Source organism: Schistocerca serialis, chromosome 4, assembly GCF_023864345.2.
Source record: "Schistocerca serialis cubense isolate TAMUIC-IGC-003099 chromosome 4, iqSchSeri2.2, whole genome shotgun sequence".
Lineage (NCBI taxonomy): Eukaryota > Metazoa > Arthropoda > Insecta > Orthoptera > Acrididae > Schistocerca > Schistocerca serialis.
In genome coordinates this window covers 436,014,685-436,036,832 of record NC_064641.1, presented here as the reverse complement: position 1 = coordinate 436,036,832, position 22,148 = coordinate 436,014,685, and the positions used below count along the sequence as shown (strand labels likewise).

Here is a 22,148-nt window from a genome sequence, read left to right as displayed (position 1 = left end):
TACCATTGTCCTACTGCCCTGACTTTCTACTCAGCAGCTATGCATGCTGTTTGCCTGCCTTGCGTGGCCACTCCTCGTATGCCGCCTTCTTTGATGATTCCTTTGATCATGAGTATGGGTCTCGTCCCTCTTCTCTGGTACCTCCTGGAGTCCACTTTCGGCACTTGCTAAGGTGGCTTAACTTCACACTACCTGCAACTTCCCAGTGGGTGTGAACCCTTCACCATGTTGGCTTCGTGAAGCAGCCCATTTTAACCCCATTTTAACCTTGGCCTTAGTTTGCTTCCTAAGGACGCTACTCTAGCCTTGGTATATCGCCTTCAGTTTCACAACCTTTGCATGGAACTTCGCAATAGTACCTTTGTATACCCTGGTGGGTCTCGAACTGACCGTGGGGTTGGGTGTGCCTTCATTATTGGCACCCGTGTCTTTTGATGTCTGCTTCCGGCACACTCCTCCGTATTTACAACTGAGCTCTTTGCCCTGTATCAGGTTACGGAGTACATCTGGTGACACAGGCTTTTTCAATTGTGTCCTCTGCTCAGACTCACTCAGTGCCCTTCAAAGTCTACACATGCTGTACACTGCTCATCCATTAGTGCAGCAGGTGCAGGAAGACTGTCACTTGCTCACTCTTGGTGGAGCTAGTGTGATGTTTCTGTGGGTTTCTGGGCATGTCGGTCTGCCAGGAAACAAGGCTGCTGACGCTGCTGCCAATGCTGCAGTCCTCGTACCTCAGCCCGCAAGTATCTATATTCCCTCTGATGATTTCTGCGTTGCTGCCTGTCAGGAGGTGGTGTCCCCTTGGCATCGCCAATGGTCCTACCTTCACGGGAAAAAGATTTGGCTTATTAGACCTCTCCCAGTGCCTTGGACGACCTCCTTGTTGTGTATTGGGCATTGCCTTTTTAGCCATTGTCATTTGCTAAGTGGTGCCACCCCACCACTTTGTACACATTGTGCTCAAATTTTGTCTGGCACCTCCTGATGAAATGCCCTTCTTCCTACCATTTACGTTCCAGCTTGGGTTTGCTGTCTGATTTATCAGCTGTTTTAGCGAATGACGTGCAGACTGTCGACTGCATTTTACTTTTTATCCGATGAAGCAACATGGCGAAGGCCATTTAATTTTAGTTTTGGCCCTCTGTTTCTGTATGGTGTCTCTTTCAGTTCTTTTTCCACATGCCTATTTTTATCTATCTTCTCTTCTGTCAATTGGGACTGACATATAGTAGTTGAACTCCTTTCAGTGTTTGTGTTCTATAGTTTTAACTTGGGCATGTATGACCCGATTTATTTTTTCGCCCTAAAGAAAAACAAAACAATCAAGGCTAAAGGTGGGCCAACACCATATTGAATTCCAACATTACCGATGGAGGGCACCATGAACTTGTAATTTATTTTCAGCCAGGTGTCCGGATACTTTTGATGACACAGTGTATATGCGATCTTGTGGGCACTGGAGCATATTAGACATTCATTCGGTGGTGATTTTCTATTCTGTTCATATTCTCAGTGTGTCCTTCACCCTCTCCATCACTTGTACCTAACAGATGTAGTCCAAAATATCCAGGATGCCCTCTTCCAACTAAAATGACTGGGGAAGGAGTTGTCTTTTTGTTGGGTTCCAAGGCTCACAGGTATTGCAGGGAACAAAACGGTGGACTTAGCAGTCAAGGAGGCATGTCGTGATCCTCAGCTGTTTCAATATGCCATCCCCCTACATGCTATAGCCTCGCTGTTGAGCTCAAGAGTCTTGCTTCAGGGGGAGGATGACTGGCTGGAAGTGACAGACAATAATCTCCATCTAGTAAACCCCACAACGCAACTGTGGCATACCTCCTTCCAGCTGTGCTGATGGGATGTGGTCTCCTCAGCCCTATGATGCATGGTTTCTTGTTCCAGAGAGAGGACCCTCCAATGTGTGGTGCTTCTGGCGTACAGATAACTGTGTGCCATGTTTTACTGGACTGTGTTTTATTTTGTGACCGACGGGCTGCGGCAGGTTTGCCGACAGATCTGCCCTGTATTGTAGGTAATGTTCGAATGAATGTGGTTAGTTTACTCACACTGAGTATGAGGGCAATCTGTATTTATTTTCTCAATAGAAGAAAAACTTCTTAGCCAAGATCGCAATATAACACTGTATTTGGGATAGCTGGTTTTGGTAAACTATGTTACCACTATCAGATCTGTAATAACATTACAAAAGGTGCTACAAACTGTTTAACAAATAATGCCAGACTAACGCATAGAGGAATCGGTGACAACATACCTTCATACAGGTTGTTATAAAAATCTTGTGCCAGACACACAATCTTTCCATTAAATCCCCAGATGCACAGTATATGAATGAATGATATGCTGGGACGTCAAAAGTAAAAGCTAAAATTGCCCACTAGGGTGCCACAAGACTGACTGTCAACAGTCAATGCATGATATGAACTGACAAGTACGACAGGCATCGCTGCAGTGCATAGTTTCTGCCATTAAAAGTTAAATACGTAATTTAAAACCAACCATGACCCGAAATATAAAAGCCGGCCGGTGTGGCCGAGCGGTTCTAGGCGCTTCAGTCTGGAACCGCGTGACCGCTATGGTCGCAGGCTCAAATCCTGCCTTGGGCATGGATGTGTGTGATGTCCTTAGGTTAGTTAGGTTTAAGTAGTTCTAAGTTCTAGGGGACTGATGACTTCAGATGTTAAGTCCCATAGTGCTCAGAGCCATTTGAGCCAAATATAAAAGTTCTGAAAGAAAACCTTATTAATGATTTTTTTCCTGACAAAACATAGTTCAGACATGCTATACATCATACTTAGGATAGACACATTCTATCACCACAAAACTGCTAGTACCTTTATGAGAGCACAACTAAGAAAGCACCAGCATAAATACTAAAGAAAATTAATTATTTTAAACATTATAAAAGGGAGTTAAACTGAATGATAAAAAAACTTTTAGGAAATTATTAAAATACAGTGGTGTTCAATCCAAAGTCTGGAGCTAGCGCAACTAATCCTAAAATTATACTATTATATTGCAACACATCATGTTTACAGAACTGAAAGATTAGGCAATGTGATTGTGTATTTGGCCATAATTACTACCTGGCATGCCAACAGAAAGTGGACAAACATGGTTACAGCCTGTTCTTAGATTGAGACCATGGATGTCTGTAACCAAATAATACTGAATAAAATAGAAAATGTGAGGAATCACAATGCTATGAAAGCTCATTCATTTCATTACACAAATATAAATCATGAACTTTTTTAGCATTTATTTTTGGCGTGCCAGCACATTACTCTTGTCATATGGTGTGCATATGGGAATTTAATGGAAAGATTTTGTGTGCATCTGGTACAATGTTTTTATAATAACCTGTACAAAAGTATGTTGTCATCAATTCTACTATAGGTTAATAGTTTCCTCGATTGTGTGAAATCTGCGCCTGTTGCTCTCATATCACGCTCCTCGCTTGTCACCATGAATGCCACCTCCCATTATACCAAATACCCCTATGTATGTGGTCTGTCTGCTGCTGAACATTTCCTCAATCACTGCCCTCCTCATTCCAGTCTTATGACATGCTTCTTGCTCACTTTAATCAGCTTTATACTTCCCAACAATTACTTTACCATTGAGTGGCAGACATGCAAACAGATCAGGGGCACGGCCATGGGAACCAGGATAGCTCCTTCCTGCTGTATGCCAACCATTTCATCGACATTAGACTTCAGCACCTGCTTTTATTTAGATACATTGATGACATCTTTTTCATATGGCGTCACGGTGAGGCTGACCTGTTAAAATTTTTGGAAACTCGCAATACTTTCTCCCAATTAAATTTCACATGATCCTATTTTGAATCCCAAGCCACATTCCTTGATACTGACTTCATTCTCACTGAGGGGCAGCTACAGGCTGCTGTTTACATTAAACCTACTAACAAACAACATTCCTTACATTTCGACAGTTACCGTCCTGTTCATGTCAGAAGTTCCCTCCCATACAGCCGTGGCATTTAAGGCAAACATATTTGTTCAGATGCAGACTTTTTACAGCAACACACCACCAGTCTCACCTCAACCTTCACTGGACATAATTACTCCACGAACCTAGTTCAGAAGCGGATTTCCCTCGCCGTAACATCTAATCCAGGTATTGCTTATTGCTTCAAAAAACAGCTTAGGAGTACAACTCTCGTCTCTCAGTATTAGTCAGATCTCAAATGTATTAATCAGCTACTTTGACAAGGCTGTGGCTTCGTAAAACTGTGTCCTAAAGTGAGTCCCAGTCTCTGACATTTGGCCCACCATACCTAGAACAGCTTTTTACTGCTCCCTCAGTCTCCACAATATCCTGGTCAGATGCTGTGCTGGTACTGCACCAATTTCTCTACCCTATGATTCCTGTCCCTGTAAACATTCCTGCTGTAAGGCGTGGCCTGTGCACACTTCTACCACCACCTATACCATCCCTGTAACCAGCATAACGTACACTGTCAGAGGGAGAACAACCTATGAAATGACATGTCATGTACCAGCTATTATGGAAATACTGTTCGGCCTTCTAGATTGATATAACTATCATCAGGTTACCAGTTAGGATGAATGGGCATAGATGAAGGGTGTATATTGTCAACACTCACTATCTTGTTACAGAGCATGCTCCAAAACGTGACAGTTGTGACCGCAACATGACAGTCGTGACCTGTTTCACCTCACCTGATAACAGAATTTTTTCCCTAGGCACTACTTTCACAGAACTGTACAGGTGGAAACTGATATTAAAACATGGTCTTGCCTTTCGCCACCCACCTGGCCTTAATTTACATGAATTACTTTCTTTAATTTCCTTTGTATTAGCATTTCTTCTCAGTAACTATTTATTCATTCCCTTTTAGTTTTCTTTATCTTTTATTTTCTGACCTGTCTGATACACCACCCCCTCCCTCCCCACCACTATTACCACATCCCCCCAGGGGGTCCACAACTCTTTTGTGGACACGTGCGTAGCGAGCACGGGACCCTGAGCTAATGTGGCCCTCCTTCCTTTCCGGGCTGCATACCTTCCCTTCCCTTTCCGCATCCCTCCCCGTCCCCCATCTTCGCGCCCCCCCCCCTCACCTCTGGCTCTTTCCGTCCCTTTCTCCCCCTCTGGGAGTATGGTTTATGCCTACGTCCGGAGACGGACGCTCAAATCTGTTCCAAATTCCTTGCTTTCTACACTTGCAAGTCCTCGTCCTTCCTCTGTCCTTCTCTTTTCCTTCCCTCTTCTCCTTGCCCTTTTCTCCGCTGCGGCGTTTGAGACCCCCTCTTCTTTCCTTTCCCTTTCTCTTTTTTCCTCCCTGTGCGTGTCTGAAGGCCGACCCACGCACTTCCATGCGTAGCCGGTGACGGGGTAACGCGTAATTCCCCGCCCCGGGTAGACAGTTAGGACACGTACGTACCCCCTGGTAATGGCCAGGCCCAGGGATGGGTGATTACCCGAGCTGATACCTTCCGAAAGTGCCGATTGGTCCCTCCGTCCGTTTGTCGGGAGGTGTGACCTGAGGTGTGAACAATCACCTAAGGCGGGTGTGCCCTCGGTGAGGGCCCCCACAAGGGAGGAGCGCGCCATCGGAGACGCCGGTAATCGTGGGGGATTCTTCCGCAATGGTTTCCTCACCTTCCACTATGTCTGCTCACAAACGTAAGTTCATTGAGTCTCAGCCACAGACGGTTCTTCCATCGTTGCCACAGTTCCTTGTTGTTTCTCGGTCTGACGAAGGTCACGACTTTTCCACGGTCAATGCTTTCATTATTCAGAAAGGTGTCGACGCAATTGCGGGTCCTGTAAAGTCTTGTTCCAGATTACGGAATGGCACCCTGTTGTTAGAAACACACAGTGCCCTCCAGGCTCAAAAATTGCTGCGTACTTCTCTGCTCCACACCTTCCCTGTCCGGGTGGAACCGCACCGTACCTTAAATTCCTCGCTTGGAGTCGTTTATACACGCTCCCTCGATGGATTGTCTGACGAAGAAATTCAGCACTACCTGTCTGACCAGGGCGTCACGGCTGTTCATCGGGTTATGAAAAGGGTTGACTCGAACATCATTCCAACCCACACTGTCTTCTTGACATTTGACAAAGTTCAACTCCCATCAAAAATCAAAGCAGGCTATGAGATAATTTCCGTTCGCCCTTATGTCCCAAACCCTACGCGTTGCTATCGATGTCAGCGGTTCAATCACACCAGCCAGTCCTGTTCCAATCCGGCCAAATGTGTCACGTGTGGCAAGGATGCCCTCCATCCCCTCGCTGCATCAACTGTATGGGTGACCACGCTGCTTCCTCTCGAGATTGCCCCGTTTTTAAGGACGAAAAGCTCATCCAGGAAATAAGAGTGAAGGAAAAGGTGTCGACCTTTGCTGCTCGAAAGTTACTCGCCAGTCGACAGCCCACTGTGCTTCAGAAAGGAAAATACAGCACTGTCCTTGCTTCTCCTCGGCCAACAAGGGAGGCGGCCACGCAGACTTGCGACCTCACCTTTAGTACCACGGTCGTCAGATCGGCCAGCGCAAAGATCGCCCGTTCAACCTCACCACTTTCGCCTGCCCACTCTATGGCTCACCCTTCGTCGGGTTCTGCTAAATCTCGAGCCCAAAAGTCAGACGCCAAGTCTTCGAAAAAAGAGCATTCTCGTGAAGAGTTTTTACGTACCGCAACTTCACAACCATCGGTTCCTCCTTCATCTAAACATCATACTTCCAAGAAGGCTACGAAGAAACACAGTTCCTCTCCTTCTCCGCCAAGGCGTGTCCCATCTACAGCACCACCTGGCGGAAATCGCCCTCGGCCGTCTTCTGTGTCGCTGAGGCGCACTGCTGGTGGCCGGTCAACTGGCCGATCGTTGGTGGCAGGAGCTGCTCCTGACCAACCTATGGATCAGGATCTTCTGCCTTCGACTGGATGCCATTCCATGCTGTCGGTCGCAAGCTCTGAGCAGTCGTTGAGTTGACAGCACACTTGGTCACGTTCCTCCATTTTCTGTTCACCCTATGTCCATTATCCAGTGGAATATCCGCGGCATTCGAGCCAATCGGGATGAATTGTCGATCCTCTTACGATCCTACTCGCCGGTCATCTTCTGTCTTCAGGAAACAAAGCTGCGTCCCCATGACCGCTTTGTTCTCCCTCATTTTCAGTCTGTCCGATATGACCTCCCCTCTGTTGAAGGCACTCCAGCCCATGGAGGACTCATGATTCTGCTCCATGATACTCTCCCTTATCACCCAATCCCCTTAAACAGTTCCTTCCAAGCTGTCGTCGTCCGTCTTTCCCTTTCTGGATACACGTTCTCTCTTTGTACGGTATACATTCCATCGTCCACACCACTGGCACGAGCTGATCTCCTTCATCTTCTTGATCAGCTTCCACCCCCCTATTTTCTGGTTGGGGACTTCAATGCCCACCACCCGCTTTGGGGATCTCCACATCCTTGTCCACGTGGCTCACTATTGCTAGACGTCTTCCACCAAGCGGATCTAGTTTGCCTCAACACTGGGGTCCCCACATTTTTGTCTGCCTCCACGACCAATTTATCTCATTTGGACCTTGCGGTTGGTACTGTTCCGCTAGCTCGGCGCTTCGAATGGTTCGCCCTTGATGATACACACTCGAGTGACCACTTTCCATGTGTTCTTAGACTGCAGCCTCAACTGCCATATATGCGCTCGCGACGCCGGAAGTTTGCCCAAGCCGATTGGACACTTTTTTCGTCTCTAGCGACATTCGATGACCGTCGCTTTCCCAGCGTCGACGATGAGGTCACACATGTTACCGACGTTATTCTCACAGCTGCGGAACGTTCAATACCACGCACCTCCGAATTGCCCCGGCGCCCCCCAGTTCCTTGGTGGAACGAGGCATGCCGTGACGCAATACGTGAGCGGCGACGTGCTCTTCGCATTTTCCGTCACCATCCAACTTTGGCCAACTGTATCCGATATAAGCAGCTCCGTGCGCGATGCCGTCGCGTCATCCGCGATAGCAAGAAGGCAAGCTGGAAATTCTTTATTAGCTCATTTAACACCTTCACTCCCTCCTCGGAAGTTTGGAGTCGGCTTCGACGGTTCTCAGGCGCGCCTAGTTTCTCCCCGGTCTCTGGGCTCACTGTCACGCATGATACCTTAATGGACCCCGTCGCAATTTCTAACTCATTGGGTCAGCACTTTGCTGAGATTTCGAGCTCTTCAAATTACCCGCCAGCGTTTCTCCCGAAGAAACGTGCAGCGGAAGTGCTACATCTTGCTTTCTCCTCTCAAAATCACGAAAGCTACAATACTGTTTTCTCCATGCGGGAACTCCAACATGCCCTCTCTTCTTCTCGCTCCTCCGCCCCAGGACCGGATGGTATCCATGTCCAAATGTTGCTGCATTTATCAACCCATAGCCTGCGTTACCTCCTTCGCCTTTATAATCGAATTTGGACCGACAGTACCTTTCCCAGGCGATGGCGGGAAGCTATTGTCGTTCCCGTTCCGAAACCTGGAAAGGACAAACATCTCCCCTCTAGCTATCGCCCCATTTCTCTCACGAGTAGTGTCTGTAAGGTTTTGGAGCATATGGTGAATTACCGTTTAGCTTGGTGGCTGGAATCCCGCAGTCTTTTAACACCAGCCCAATGCGGATTCCGAAAGCATCGTTCTGCCGTTGACCATCTTGTTGCTCTCTCCACTTATATCATGAACAATTTTCTCCGGAAACGCCAAACGGTAGCAATATTTTTTGATCTGGAGAGAGCATACGATACCTGTTGGAGGACAGGCATCCTCCGCACATTGTTCTCTTGGGGCTTTCGAGGCCAGCTGCCCCTTTTTCTTCGCGAATTTATGGAAGAGCGCACATTTAGGGTGCGGGTGAACACTACTCTCTCCCGTACTTTCTCCCAAGAAAACGGGGTACCCCAGGGCTCCGTGCTGAGTGTTATACTGTTTGCCATCGCCATTAATCCAATTATGGATTGTCTCCTTCCTGATGTCTCGGGCTCCCTCTTTGTGGACGATTTTGCGATCTACTACAGCTCTCAACGGACCAGCCTTCTTGAAAGACGTCTTCAAGGATGTCTCGATCGCCTCCACTCGTGGAGCATCGAAACCGGCTTCCGTTTCTCACCCAGTAAGACCGTTTGTGTTAATTTTTGGCGACGTAAGGAGTTTCTTCCGCCCTCCTTACATCTAGGTCCTGTCAACCTTCCGTTTTCCGACGTCGCTAAATTCTTGGTTCTTATGTTTGACAGAAAACTGTGCTGGTCCTCCCACGTTTCCTATCTTTCGGCTCGCTGTCTGCGTTCCCTTAACACCCTTCGTGTCCTGAATGGTACCTCCTGGGGAGCGGACCGAGTGGTCCTTCTCCGCCTCTATTGCGCCTTAGTGCGCTCGAAATTGGATTATGGAAGCATAGTCTACTCCTCTGCTCGGCCGTCTATTCTTCGGCGTCTCGACTCTATCCACCACCGTGGATTACGTTTAGTGTCTGGAGCTTTTTACACCAGCCCTGTGGAAAGCCTTTATGCTGAGACTGCTGAACCTCCGCTGTCCAATCGGCGGGCAGTCCTTCTGAGTCGTTATGCTAGCCATCTGTCTTCCATGCCTGCTAATCCAGCCCATGACCTTTTTTTCGACGCCTCCTTTGATGTCGGGTATGCAGGCCGCTCCTCCTCCCTACTACCCCCGGGAGTCCGCTTCCGTCAACTGCTCCATTCTCTTTCCTTCCGCTTTCCTAAAACCTTCTTGACAACTTGGGGTACAGCACCGCCTTGGCTCCGTCCCTGGATCGACTTGCTCAGAGACGTATGTCAATTTCCCAAGGATGGTACCCCTACACTTGTTTACCGTCGGGCATTTGCTGCTCTATGTGCACAAATGACGGAAGCCACATTTATTTACACCGACGGCTCGAAAACATCGTTAGGTGTAGGAAGTGCCTATATTGTTGGCGACACCCCAAATCACTTTCGGCTTCCCGACCAGTGTTCGGTTTATACTGCGGAGCTTTACGCTGTTCTCCAGGCTGTCCACTACATCCGCCGCCATCAGCGGATACAGTACGTAATCTGCTCAGATTCTCTCAGCTCTCTCCTAAGTCTCCAAGCTCTTTACCCTGTGCACCCTCTGGTCCACCGGATTCAGGACTGTCTGCGCTTGCTCCACCTGGGGGTCGTCTCAGTGGCGTTCCTCTGGCTCCTGGGACACGCTGGTATCTGTGGGAATGAGGCGGCCGATATAGCGGCCAAGGCTGCAGTCTCTCTTCCTCGGCCAGCTATTCAGTCTCTTCCGTTTACCGATCTACGGAGCGGTTTATGTCGCCAAGTTGCTCATTTATGGCATGCGCATTGGTCAACGCTTCCCCATAATAAATTGCGGGAAGTGAAAGCCCTTCCTTGCGCTTGGACCTCTTCCTCCCGAACGCGTCGTCGGGAGGAGGTAATTTTAGCTAGACTCCGGATAGGGCACTGTCTTTTTAGCCATCGACATCTTTTAAGCGGTGATCCTCCCCCACTCTGTCCCCACTGCTCTCAGCTGTGGACGGTCAGACACCTTTTAATTGAATGCCCCTATTTTAATCCGTTACGCTCCCGTCTGCAGCTATCACCTGATCTATCGTCGATTTTAGCAGATGACACGCGCTCAGCTGACCGCGTTCTACAGTTTATTAGTGACAGTGAAATGACGTCAGTCATTTGAAGCTTTTTTGGGGACAACCAACCCCTTTCTACAGTGGATTTTTAAGCATTCCTTCTGCCTTTAGTTTCTCAAATTTTATGACTTTGTTCCCATTGCTGCTGATTTTAAATTTCGTTTTTTTCCTGTTTCCTACGTCACGGGCTGGGTGCTAATGACCATAGAAGTTTTGCGCCCTAAAACCACAAACAAAAAAAAAAAAACAAAAAAAAACAAAAAAACTATTACCACATGTAATATACTCGTTTGGTGCAGTCCCCAATAGCCAATCTTTCTTTCTTATCCTTTCTGGTAAATCTCTCCCCTGATCCAGGGTCATGGGCAACATTGCCAAACTCTCCCCATTTCCTAAAGCTTGCCAGTCCTTTCCCTTCATCCCTCTTCCTTCTCCTTCAGCCTTTCTGCTGGAAGAAGGAGCCACTGGCTCTGAAAGCTTGCACATTTCTTTAACCTTTGTATGTGTTTTCTCTTGCCACTGCTTGATGAACCAGGTTTTTTTATCGGTCCAATTATATTTTGAGAAATTATTTTTGTTGATCTGTTAGCTATCAAAGAGCTGGAAGTGTAATGTAATGTACACAGGTATTTCGCAGATCCTATGTAAAATCACAAACAGGTTTTAAGGCTTTAATTCAGCCACTCATTGACCTGGCAGTAGAAGATAGCTAAAGGAAGGAAGTGGAAAGTTTTAAATTCCACATGTAAGAAATTGTTCACACAGGAGAATCGTACAAACGTATTGTCGTTTGACCATCTTGCTTGGATGACGTGATCATAAGGATCCCTGGTGTAGAGAAACAACTGAAAGAGTTGAAAAAAAAAATAAGTCGCCAGGTCCAGATGGAATCACAGTTCGGTTTTACAAAGAGTACTCTAAATCATTGGCTTTTTACTTAGTTTGTACAATGTGCCAAGTGATGAAAAAAAGTGCAGATGACTTCTATATACAAGAAGGGTAAAAGAACAGACCCACAGAATTACAGACCGAAATCCTTAACATTCGTTTCCTGCAGAATCCTAGAGCATATTTTGAGTTAGAATATAATAAATTTGCTAGAGATCAAAAAGCCTTTGTCCACGAATCAGCACAGCTTTAGAGAGCATCGCTTGTGCGAAACCCAGCATGCTCGTTTCTCAGAAGATGTACTGTGAACTGTGGATATAGGGCAACAGGTTGATTCTATATTTCTAGATTTCTGAACAGGATTTGATACAGTACTCTGCAGACTGTTAACGAAGGTCCGTGCATACAGGCTAGGCTCCCAGATACGACTGGCTCAAAGACCTCCTAAGTAATAGAGCCTGGTATGTTCTCCTCGCTGGTGAGTGTTCATCGGCGACAGGGGTGAAACCAGGAGCGTCCCAGGGAAATGCGATAGGACCATTGCTATTTTCTATATACATAAATGATCTGGCAGACTGGATGGACAGCAATCTGCAGTTGTTCGCTGATGGTGCTATGGTGTGCTGAAAGATGTAAAAGATAAATGTCTGTAGGTTGGTACAAGATGACCTAGATAAAATTTATAGCTGGTGTAATGAATGGCAGCTAGCTCTAAATGTAGAAAAATGTAATTTAGCGTGGATGAGTAGGAAAAACAAACCTCTAATGTTCAGATCTAGCATTAGTAGTCTCCTGCTTGACACAGTCACGTTGTTTAAATATCTGGGCATAACGTTGTGAAGGGATATGAAATGGAGTGAGCATGTGAGGATTGTGGTAGGGAAGGCAAATGGTTGATTTTGGTTTATTGAGAGAATTTTAAGAAAGTGTGGTTCATCTGTAAAGGAGACTGCATGTAGGGTGCTAGTGTGACCTATTCTTCAGTGCTGCTTGAGTGTTTGGGATCCATACCAGAGCAGATTGAAGGAAGATTGAAGCAGTTTAGGGGCAAGCTGCTAGATTTGTTACTGGTAAGCTCAGTCAGCATGTGAATGTTACAGATAAGCTTGAGGAGCTGAGGGGGGAGTCCCTGGATGGAAGAAGACATTCATTTTGAAGAACACTACTGAGAAAGTTTAGAGAATCGGCATTTAAAGCTGACTGCATAACTGTCCTACTGCTGCCAACATACATTTTGCGTAGGGGCCACAAAGATAAGATACGAGAAATTGGGGCTCATGCAGAGGGCATAAAGATACTCACTTTTCCCTTGCTGTATCTGCGAATAGGAAAGGAAACGACTGTTTGTGGTACAGTGTACCCTCTGCCATGTGCCATATGGTGGCTTGTGGAGCAAGAATGTAGATGTAGATATAATCACTCAAACAAATATATACTAAATGAATTAAAAATTACTGCAACATTGTAAGCTATAATACTAAACAAGTGCTGTTAATAATAATGTGGAAAGGATCACAATCAGAATAGTGTGGAGTATTCCAAATAGAGAACATCTGCTGGTGAGGTATGCTGAACTTCCTTGTTTGGATGACTCTTAAAAATTTTTATGCATATGCTGCATACATACTTCATTGCTGTGGAAAAAAAGTATTTTGTGCTGACATGAAAGAGCTGGATGAAATTGAGGCACCTGAAAAAAAAAAAAGTTTGTTTTGATAACATGCAGCTTCTTCTGAGAATCGCCATTACTATAATGAAGTAGGATCACACTGTTTCACGTACGTAAATCAAACTTGATTTTTCAACTTATTTAAATAAGTGCTTCAGTACAAAATCTGATAGTGTGAGTAAGCTAAGTGAATTTTGGCTTTCCATCAGTGTCTGTATATGTATTGAAGAGAAATTTAGTAATAATGTTTCTCAAACTTGGATGAAAGTTTTGTAACAGTCAGCATGTTAAACTGATATTATGATAGAAGTTCGTAGGCTTCCATGGCCAGTGTCATTTTTAATAAAATAACTTTGTGTTTTGGGCTGCATCATTGTAAATTACTAAAGCAATTAAATTGGTGTTGTTTCGGTTGACTTTGCGTGGTTCTCTTCAGGGCAATTCACTGCTGTATACTGGTGAATATCTTCCTTTATATGCTAATGAAAATAATCAATTATTGATAATATAATGTGAATGAATAGGTAAAAAATCTACTCACCAAGTGGTGGGAGGGGATCACACACACAAAAGGATTCAACTTTTACAAGCTTTTGGAGCCAATGGCTCCTTCTTCTGGCAGAAGAGTTAAGGGGAAGGAAGAGGGGTAAAGGGAAAAGACTGCAGAGGTTTGAGGAAATGGGTAAAGTTTAGAAAAGTTACAGAGAACCTCAGCTCAGGGAAGACTTACTGGACAGAATGAGAAAGAAAGACTAAAGGGACTTCAGAGGTTTAGTGAAAGGGGTACAGTTTAGAAAAGTCACCCAGAACCCTGGGTCAGGGAGACTTACCAGACGGGATGAGAAGGAAAGACTAAGTCTTTCCTTCTTGTCCTGTCCGGTAAGTCTTCCCTGGCCAGAGGTTCTGGGTGACTTAAAGCTGTACCCCTTTCCCTAAACCTCTCCTATCCTTTTCCTTTACCTCTCTTCCTTCCCCTCCAACTCTTCTGCCTGAAGGAACCACTGGATCCAAAAACTTGTAAAAGTTAAATCCTTTCGTATGTGTGTTCTCCTGCCACCGCTTGGTGAGTAGATTTTTTATCTATTCCTTTATATAGTGTCATTTTCAGTTATCTGGTGGCTACTGACATCACATATCTGAGGTGTCATTGGACAGTTTGAAGTGACAGTTATTGAGGGGCTGACAGTACTGTGCCATCCAACAGATACAAATACCACCAGACACCTGTGACCGAGTGCAATTGTGCTTGTCATCGACATATTTTACTTAGCGGGGCAAATTATATGAGCAAACAAATTGAGTGACTACCCCCCCCCCCCCCCCTCCCCCTCCGCCCTCACCTGCAACAGCTGATATATTCACGGAAGCCAAACAGTGCTAATTTAAATGCCCCATTGCATTCACACTGCATGCTAAAGTATGTGGGAAACATGTTTGTCACCTGGCAGAAAGAGAAAGTAGCAGCACTACACATATTTTTTGAGCACCTCAAAGGCTTACATAAGAATGTACAGTTCTCACTAAAAATGGAAAACAGAGTATTTCCTTTTCTGGATGTGGAGGTCTGAAGAACATCTAGTGGCAAACAAGGCCATAAAGTCTACAGGAAGACAACGCACACCAACAGGTACCTACATGCGGATTTGGACCATCATCCAGCACAAGAGAGTGCTGTGCTATGTATGCTGACAGCCCAAGCTTATTGAACTAGTGATGCCATCCACATAAAGCAGGAACTGAATGAGCTCAAGACAACATTCTATGCAAATGGATACAATTGAGACATACAACAAGCTGTGAGGTGCAGCTAAGACAAAGCAAAGATACTCTTCATGTTGCTCACATTCCTTACACAAGTGGTGTCAGTGATCATGTAGGCAAGTTTCTGCATTGGACAGGTATCAGATTTACATTCAAGAGTGCTTGCAAGATGAGAGATTTGTTGCCATCCACTAAGGATCCTGTGAAACTTCTCCACACTGCAGTTGTTTAAACAGTTACAGCTAGTGTAATTGCTGTTGCAAACAGCATCTCATATGAGCAAACCAGTTGCTTCTTTACCTGCAGTTACTTGTCCTTTGGGTACTTGGGCTATGCATGACTCTGCTTAAAGACAATAGCTTGCTGTAATCTTAGGGTCAATCTGTGCACATCTGCTTTCATTCCCTGCAGATGATTCACTGAAAATTACAACCTGTAGCTGTGATCCTGCAGTCAGTCTATACATTGGCTAGAACTGTGAATTAATAAAACGCACAGAAATACAAAATAAAAGTTAAATGAATAATTTAATAACATGGGTTCTATTGTAATGGATGTAGACAACAGAGAATTATGCTGAATAATGTTTGTTCAAGAAAGGACATCTCAAACAAACAGGAAATCGTCCTGCAATATTCCATTAAATACAGACAGAAAATGTTCATATCAAATGTAGTAAAGTTGTGTTGAGAGCCTTACAAGAATCTTCATCTACATCTACAAGAATACTCTGCAAATCACACGGAAGTGCCTTTCTTGGAGTTCAATGAACCACCTTCACACTAATTCTCTATTATTCCAATCTTGAACAGTGTGTGGAAAAAGCAAATGCTTATCCTTTCCATGTGAGTTCTGATTTCCCTTATTTTATTATGATCAATATATCTTCCAAAATCCTACTGTGTATCTACATTAATTATATGGGCCTGTAATTTAGTGGATTACTCCTATTGCCTTTCTCAAATATTGGTGTGACATGTGTAACTTTGCAGTATTTGGGTACAGATCTTTTGTTCAGTGAACGGTTGTATATGGTTGTTAAGTATGGAGCTATTGCGTCGGCATTCTCTGAATGGAAGCTAATTGGTAAACAGTTTGGATTGGAAGACTTGCTTTTATTAAATGATTTAAATTGATTCACTACTCTGAGGACATCTACTTCCAAGTTACTCGTGTATCAAAATCCCCAAACTAAATGGTCATCAAATACACAAAAACTAAGTCCATTTTGTAATCACAATGTACAAAATATTTGAAACTTCCTGGCAGATTAAAACTGTGTGCCCGACCGAGACTCGAACTCGGGACCTTTGCCTTTGGAAGGTAGGAGACGAGGTACTGGCAGAAGTAAAGCTGTGAGTACCGGGCATGAGTCGTACTTCGGTAGCTCAATTGGTAGAGCACTTGCCCGCGAAAGGCAAAGGTCCCGAGTTCGAGTCTCGGTCGGGCACACAGTTTTAATCTGCCAGGAAGTTTCATATCAGCGCACACTCCGCTGCAGAGTGAAAATCTCATTCTGGATACAAAATATTTGTCAACAGTTCAGGGTTCAACATTATGATTTACAAATTATCAAAGGTAATAAAGAGTAGTAACTCATACTCCATCACTTCTCAGTTCTTAATACAAGCGGAAAAAATTGAGAGCACTACTCTGGGGCACATACAGATCTCTAGTGACCTAGAATCGCTTCAAAAGTTTAAGTATTGTAGCAGCCATTCTCCACCCTGAATCGATCACCTCCATTGGCTGAAGGCCATCCCCACCAAAAATCATTTTTCTTAAGCTGCATGGACATGACATGACTCATCTTGGCCACCTGCAGGACTCAACTCATATATTGAACATTTCGTTGCACTCAGATCATTTACAATAAATATAAGGTATAGTTGTTTCACAAATAAATAAGCCACCATTTTGATGTGTGTGTGTTCTCAATAAATGACAACAGATTGTCCTTAAATATTGCTTACAGAATTATTTATGGCTTCTTGACTTGCAGTTGTGGTGCTCACTAACACAGGCGATTAACCACTTTTAAATTAGCACAGTTTTTTAATAGCACTTACAGTCAACATTTAAAAAATGTTACAGGCAAAATAGTAAACTCTTCATTAAATAAAAAAACAAGATATAAAAGATGTAATAAATCAAGAAATAAAATAGATACAGGTAAGTAGCTTTCACAGATAACAATACTGCAATATTATCATCTGAGATATTGTATGTTGAAATCACATGAAGCGTTTAAAAGTTGTTAATTCAGAGGTTCATTATGAAAATGTTTGTTTGCTGTAAAATATTAACTTCTGTAGTTTTACAGATAGTAAAATATTGTTGTCATGGAATGCACATTGTTTTTATGGGGTCACTGAAGCATTCAGATTTGCATTAATATTAGATTGTAAATTATTGTAGACCCTCAAAGAGCTGTAAGAAGCAGTCTTTCAGCTTGCCAGATACTCCGTTATTTCATGCAGCATTGTTAGACCTCTTTAAGTGTCAAAATTCCCTGTACCTGGATTTTCCCATTACCGGCCACACGCTGCTTGTCTCTGCATCTGCACCTAGCCAGACCTGCCGCATTGTGCCCTGAGCCCTCAGGCTCGCTTGAGCTCTTGGGCCTACTAGCATTCAGCTGTACAACAGTTTCATCTTATCTCGTACCACTACTTTACCACCAATTAACTCGCCTAAATACACATAACGTTACAGTATCTATGAACTTCGATGTGCATGTGGTGAAATCTTAGTTGGTGAAACCGGGAGACCCATTAGCATTAGCATTTTTGAGTGTGAACATTATGTACTGGGATGAAAAAAGTTAGACATAGCAGAATACCACCAGAAATGTGGCCATCATATGAGTTTTCAAAAACCTTGTGTACTTGCTTGGTAGCCAGGGAATGCAGCAACAGAAAATGAGATAGGCTATTGAAGTAATTAGATGCCCAACAGTATGAACAGGGAGTATGGCAACATGTTACCTATGACCTGGACTCCAGCTATTCCAGCCCGGTGGTCCGTGTGTGTTTGCCAGCCAGCAGCACCACCTGATCAAGGTTTGACAGTACAAACAAGGCTATGAGAGAACTCCTATGCATCCTTACTGTTTTGCTGTAGGAAAACAATACCCCCTGGATACAAGCTGCTGATTTGCTATTGTCTTCCAGTCACTGTGAGATTGGCTACTAATCACTCATCAGAATGGCAAAGGCAGCAGACAGCTGATACAACACCTTCTACCAAACACCTACCTGAGTTGCCTTTCAATCAGCCACCAGGGTAGCACAGGTAGTAGCGTACCATAGAGCCACCTTCTTCATAACAACCTCTTCAGATTGTCTGACGACATCTTAGATATGTGATGTTGGTAATCAAAGATAACTGAAAATGACAGTATATAAAGGAAGACATTCACCACTGTACAGCAGTGAACTGTCCTGAAGAGGACTGCAGCAATTCGGTTGAAATGTTGGCAGTTTAGTTATTTTAACTGTTTACAATGATGCGACCCAAAACCCAAAATTATTTGATCCAAAATGATGTCATGATGCTCTTTAACAATAAATGTTTTGCTGCATTACAACTACTGGATGTGAATTCTGAAGCCAACCCAGTTTTTCACCTCATTTTATTTTGTGGTTTAAGTGGAGCTTGTCAAATTTCTATATTGTTGAGCTATGCTTCTTTACAAGCATAACAAACTAGCGGTCTTATCTCTTTAACAAAATTACCATAGTTTTGCACATGGAAAAGTCACTTGTACAGTCTTTTGCCACCTTTTTATTCTCCCATTTCACACTCCCACATTACTTCGTTTTAATGTTTACAGTGTGTAAAGCCATCCGTGAAACAACCACTTCGTGTTCATATGTAATAGTCAGAGTGCTTCCTTGTGACATGCAAGTGGCCAGTACGTAAAGTTTGCAGTATAGCTGATGTCATATGCACGATTTCTTCTGGTCCGTTAAATGACATTTAAGTCATCTTCCACCAGGTTTTTAATTTGAGGAATCTTTTACCCATTGCCGTGGAGTGAAGGTTCTTAGATGTGGTTTTCTTCAAACTTCATGCCGAATAATATAATCTTTTATTTCATATAAGCAGTTGTACACACAGTGAAAATGGTATCACAATGATGATGAATTTCTTTCAGATTAAATTATGTTTAAAGTATTTGTGTTATCTCTTGTAAACAGGAGACTTTGAGTCTACAATAATTTTTGCACTCCTAAGTTACCCTCAGAGCAACATGCGAGCTGTAACTACTGGCATAATAATATGACTAACATAATAATGTCACAATAATTATGATGGAATTATCGGTTCCAGTCCTATAACTTACATCAGTAATTTCTCGACTCATCAGTTTCTCAGTGTGCAGCTGCAAAGAATGTCTCTTGAGATAAGTTTTATTTGTAATTCCCGCAACCAAGGACACTTTTTCCAGTGTTAGTAAGCTGATTTACCTTTTGTTACGTGTTACAGTCTTTGAGTTGCAGAATGGATTGTTATTTTTCTTGTTGTTGATTAGTCCATAAACTGTTGACTTCATAATGGATTTTATTCAAACTGTAATATTTTTACAGAAAATCATCACTTGGTTTTTACAAATGCTGGCTTCACTGATCCAAGGGAATATCGGTACTGGGATCCACATAAGAGGGCAATAGACTTCGACGGATTGATTGCTGACCTGCGGGACGCACCTGAAAATTCTGTTGTTATATTACATGCTTGTGCCCATAATCCTACAGGGAGTGACCCAACACAAGAGCAATGGATAAAAATTGCAGATGTAATGAAGGTATGCTAACCTATATACCGTAATCTAGCATCAGAATTTATTGTGGTAGACCAATTGATTAAATTACCCTCTTTCGCTGGTCCCATTTGAAGGTATGCTAATATACATACTGGGATTTAAAGGTAACTGAAAATTAGTGTATGATGATTTCATAATTAACATTTATTGGCAAACATTTTGTTTATCATTGTGTGGTGTAACACTGAATTGATGGTTGGCATACAAGCACTCTTGAAAAGAACTTCCGATGAAACTGTAATTATTTTCTTTCTCTTCAGTGTCTGTAGTTTTCCCTTCCTCCTACTGAATTTTTAAAACTTCAAAAGTTGCAGATGGAACTACATGTATAAAATCGTTTGTCTGTGAGTCTTCAGATTTTTTTTCCAACAACTGGCCAGTTTCTAGAACGAGATTTTCATTCCACAGTAGAGTGTGCGCTGATATGAGGCTTCTTGACAGATAAAACTGTGTGCTAGACCGTCACTCGAACTTGCAATCTTTGCCTTCCGTGGACAAGTGCCCTACCAACTGAGTTACCCAAGCACGACTCATGACCTGTTCTCACCACTTTATTTCTGCCAGTACCTCATCTCCTACCTTCCAAACTTCACAGAAGTGCTCAAGTAAACCTTGCAATACTAGCACACTTCTTCCTTCCAGATTTGTATTTGCAGGGTTGAGCTCTTGTGCACCTTCATAATGAGGTGTTGCAAGCACGGTAGTGCACAGAGCACACAAAATCGCAAACTGTAACAGCCTAGCAGGTGAATTGCAGCTCTTACAAGCCATGTTCCAGACGAACAGTTACAACAAATGCTAGAATGAAATAAATAGTAAGTGCAGGAAAGTTAAAGGTGAAATGGCTACAGGGAAAAAAAGAAAGAAAGATTGTCAGAAGGATTGACTCAGCGAAATTAGAAGTAATGGTGGTAACATTGTGTCATGGGAATTCCACTGTTAAATGCACAGGATAGAGCAGATAGTTGGAAAGAGTACATTGAAGTCCTCTGTTAGGGAGAAGACTGGTCTGATGGCGTGATGGAAGATGAAACAGAAGTCGATAGGGAAAAACTAAGGAATACAGTATTGCAATCTGAATTTAAAAGACCTTTGGAAGACTTAGATCAAATAAGGCAGAAGGGATAGGTACAATGCCATCAGAATATCTGAAATCATTGGGGGAAATAGCAACAAAACAGCTATTCACATTGATGTATGGCATGTGTGAGACTGGTGATGCACTATCAGATTTTTAGTGAAACATCATCCACAGTATTCCAAAGAGATCAAGAGCCAACAAGTGCAAAAATTACTGCACAATCAAATTAGCATCTTATGCATCCAAGTTGTTGACAAGAAAAATATGCAGAAGAATGGAAAAGAAAATTGAGGTTCTGGTGTATGACGATCAGTTTGGCTTTAGGAAAGGTAGAGGCACCAGAGACACTGTTCTGATGTTGCGGTTGATAATGAAAGCAAGACTGTTGGAAAGCAAGACATGTTCATAGGATTTGTCAACCTGAAAAAAAGGCGTTTGACAATAAAATGGTGCAAAATGTTAGAAATTGCATATTTGTGAGAACCAAGAAGGAACAATAAGAGTGGAAATAAGTGCTTGGATTAAAAATGGTTGTAAGACAGGGACATAGTCTTTCACCCCTACTGTTCAATCTGTACATTGAAGAAGCAGTGGTGGAAATAAAAGAAAGGTGAAAGGATGTAAATAAGAAGTGAAAGTGAAGGCGAATTAGAAGATATGTTGAACTGAATGAACAGTCTAATGAGGAGTACAGAATATGGATTGAGAGTAAATTGAAGAAAAATGAAATTTATGAGAAGTAGCAGACATGAGAAGTGCAAAAAACATAACATCAGAATTGAAGATCATGAAGTAGATGAAGTTAAGGAGTTCTGCTACGAGGGCTATCCACGAAGTACATTACGTTTTGGAATTAAAAATAAATAAAGTATTGTAAATTTTTTTTATTATATACAGATGAAAGCCACACTTAAATACTACTTTTCTACATAGTTGACATTTAAATTAAGGCACTTATCATAGCGATGGACGAGCTTGGAAATTCCTTAGTCGTAAAATTCGGCCGCCTGTGCCTTCAACCACATGGTTACCTCTTCTTGAAGCTGTGCGTTGTCATGAAAACGCTGCATAGCCAACCACTTCTTCATTGCTGGGAATAAGTGGAAGTCGCTCGGTGCCAGGTCGGGACTGTACGGCGGATGAGGAAACAGCTCCCACTTAAAAGATTCGAGAACTTCACGAGTGGCATTTGCCATGTGGGCCCGGGCGTTGTCGTGAATCAGCAAGATCTTTGAGCC

The 22,148-nt window shown here is 43.4% G+C and overlaps 1 protein-coding gene across 1 annotated transcript in view; it reads left to right on the top strand.

Moving 5' to 3' along the window:
* LOC126475045 (aspartate aminotransferase, cytoplasmic-like) overlaps positions 1-22,148 on the top strand; it is a 76,730-nt gene that overhangs the window by 11,835 nt on the left and 42,747 nt on the right. Inside the window, exon 4 of the mRNA XM_050102592.1 lies at positions 19,594-19,811. Within this exon, the coding sequence (XP_049958549.1) occupies positions 19,594-19,811 (218 nt within the window). The remainder of the gene's footprint in view (positions 1-19,593; positions 19,812-22,148) is intronic.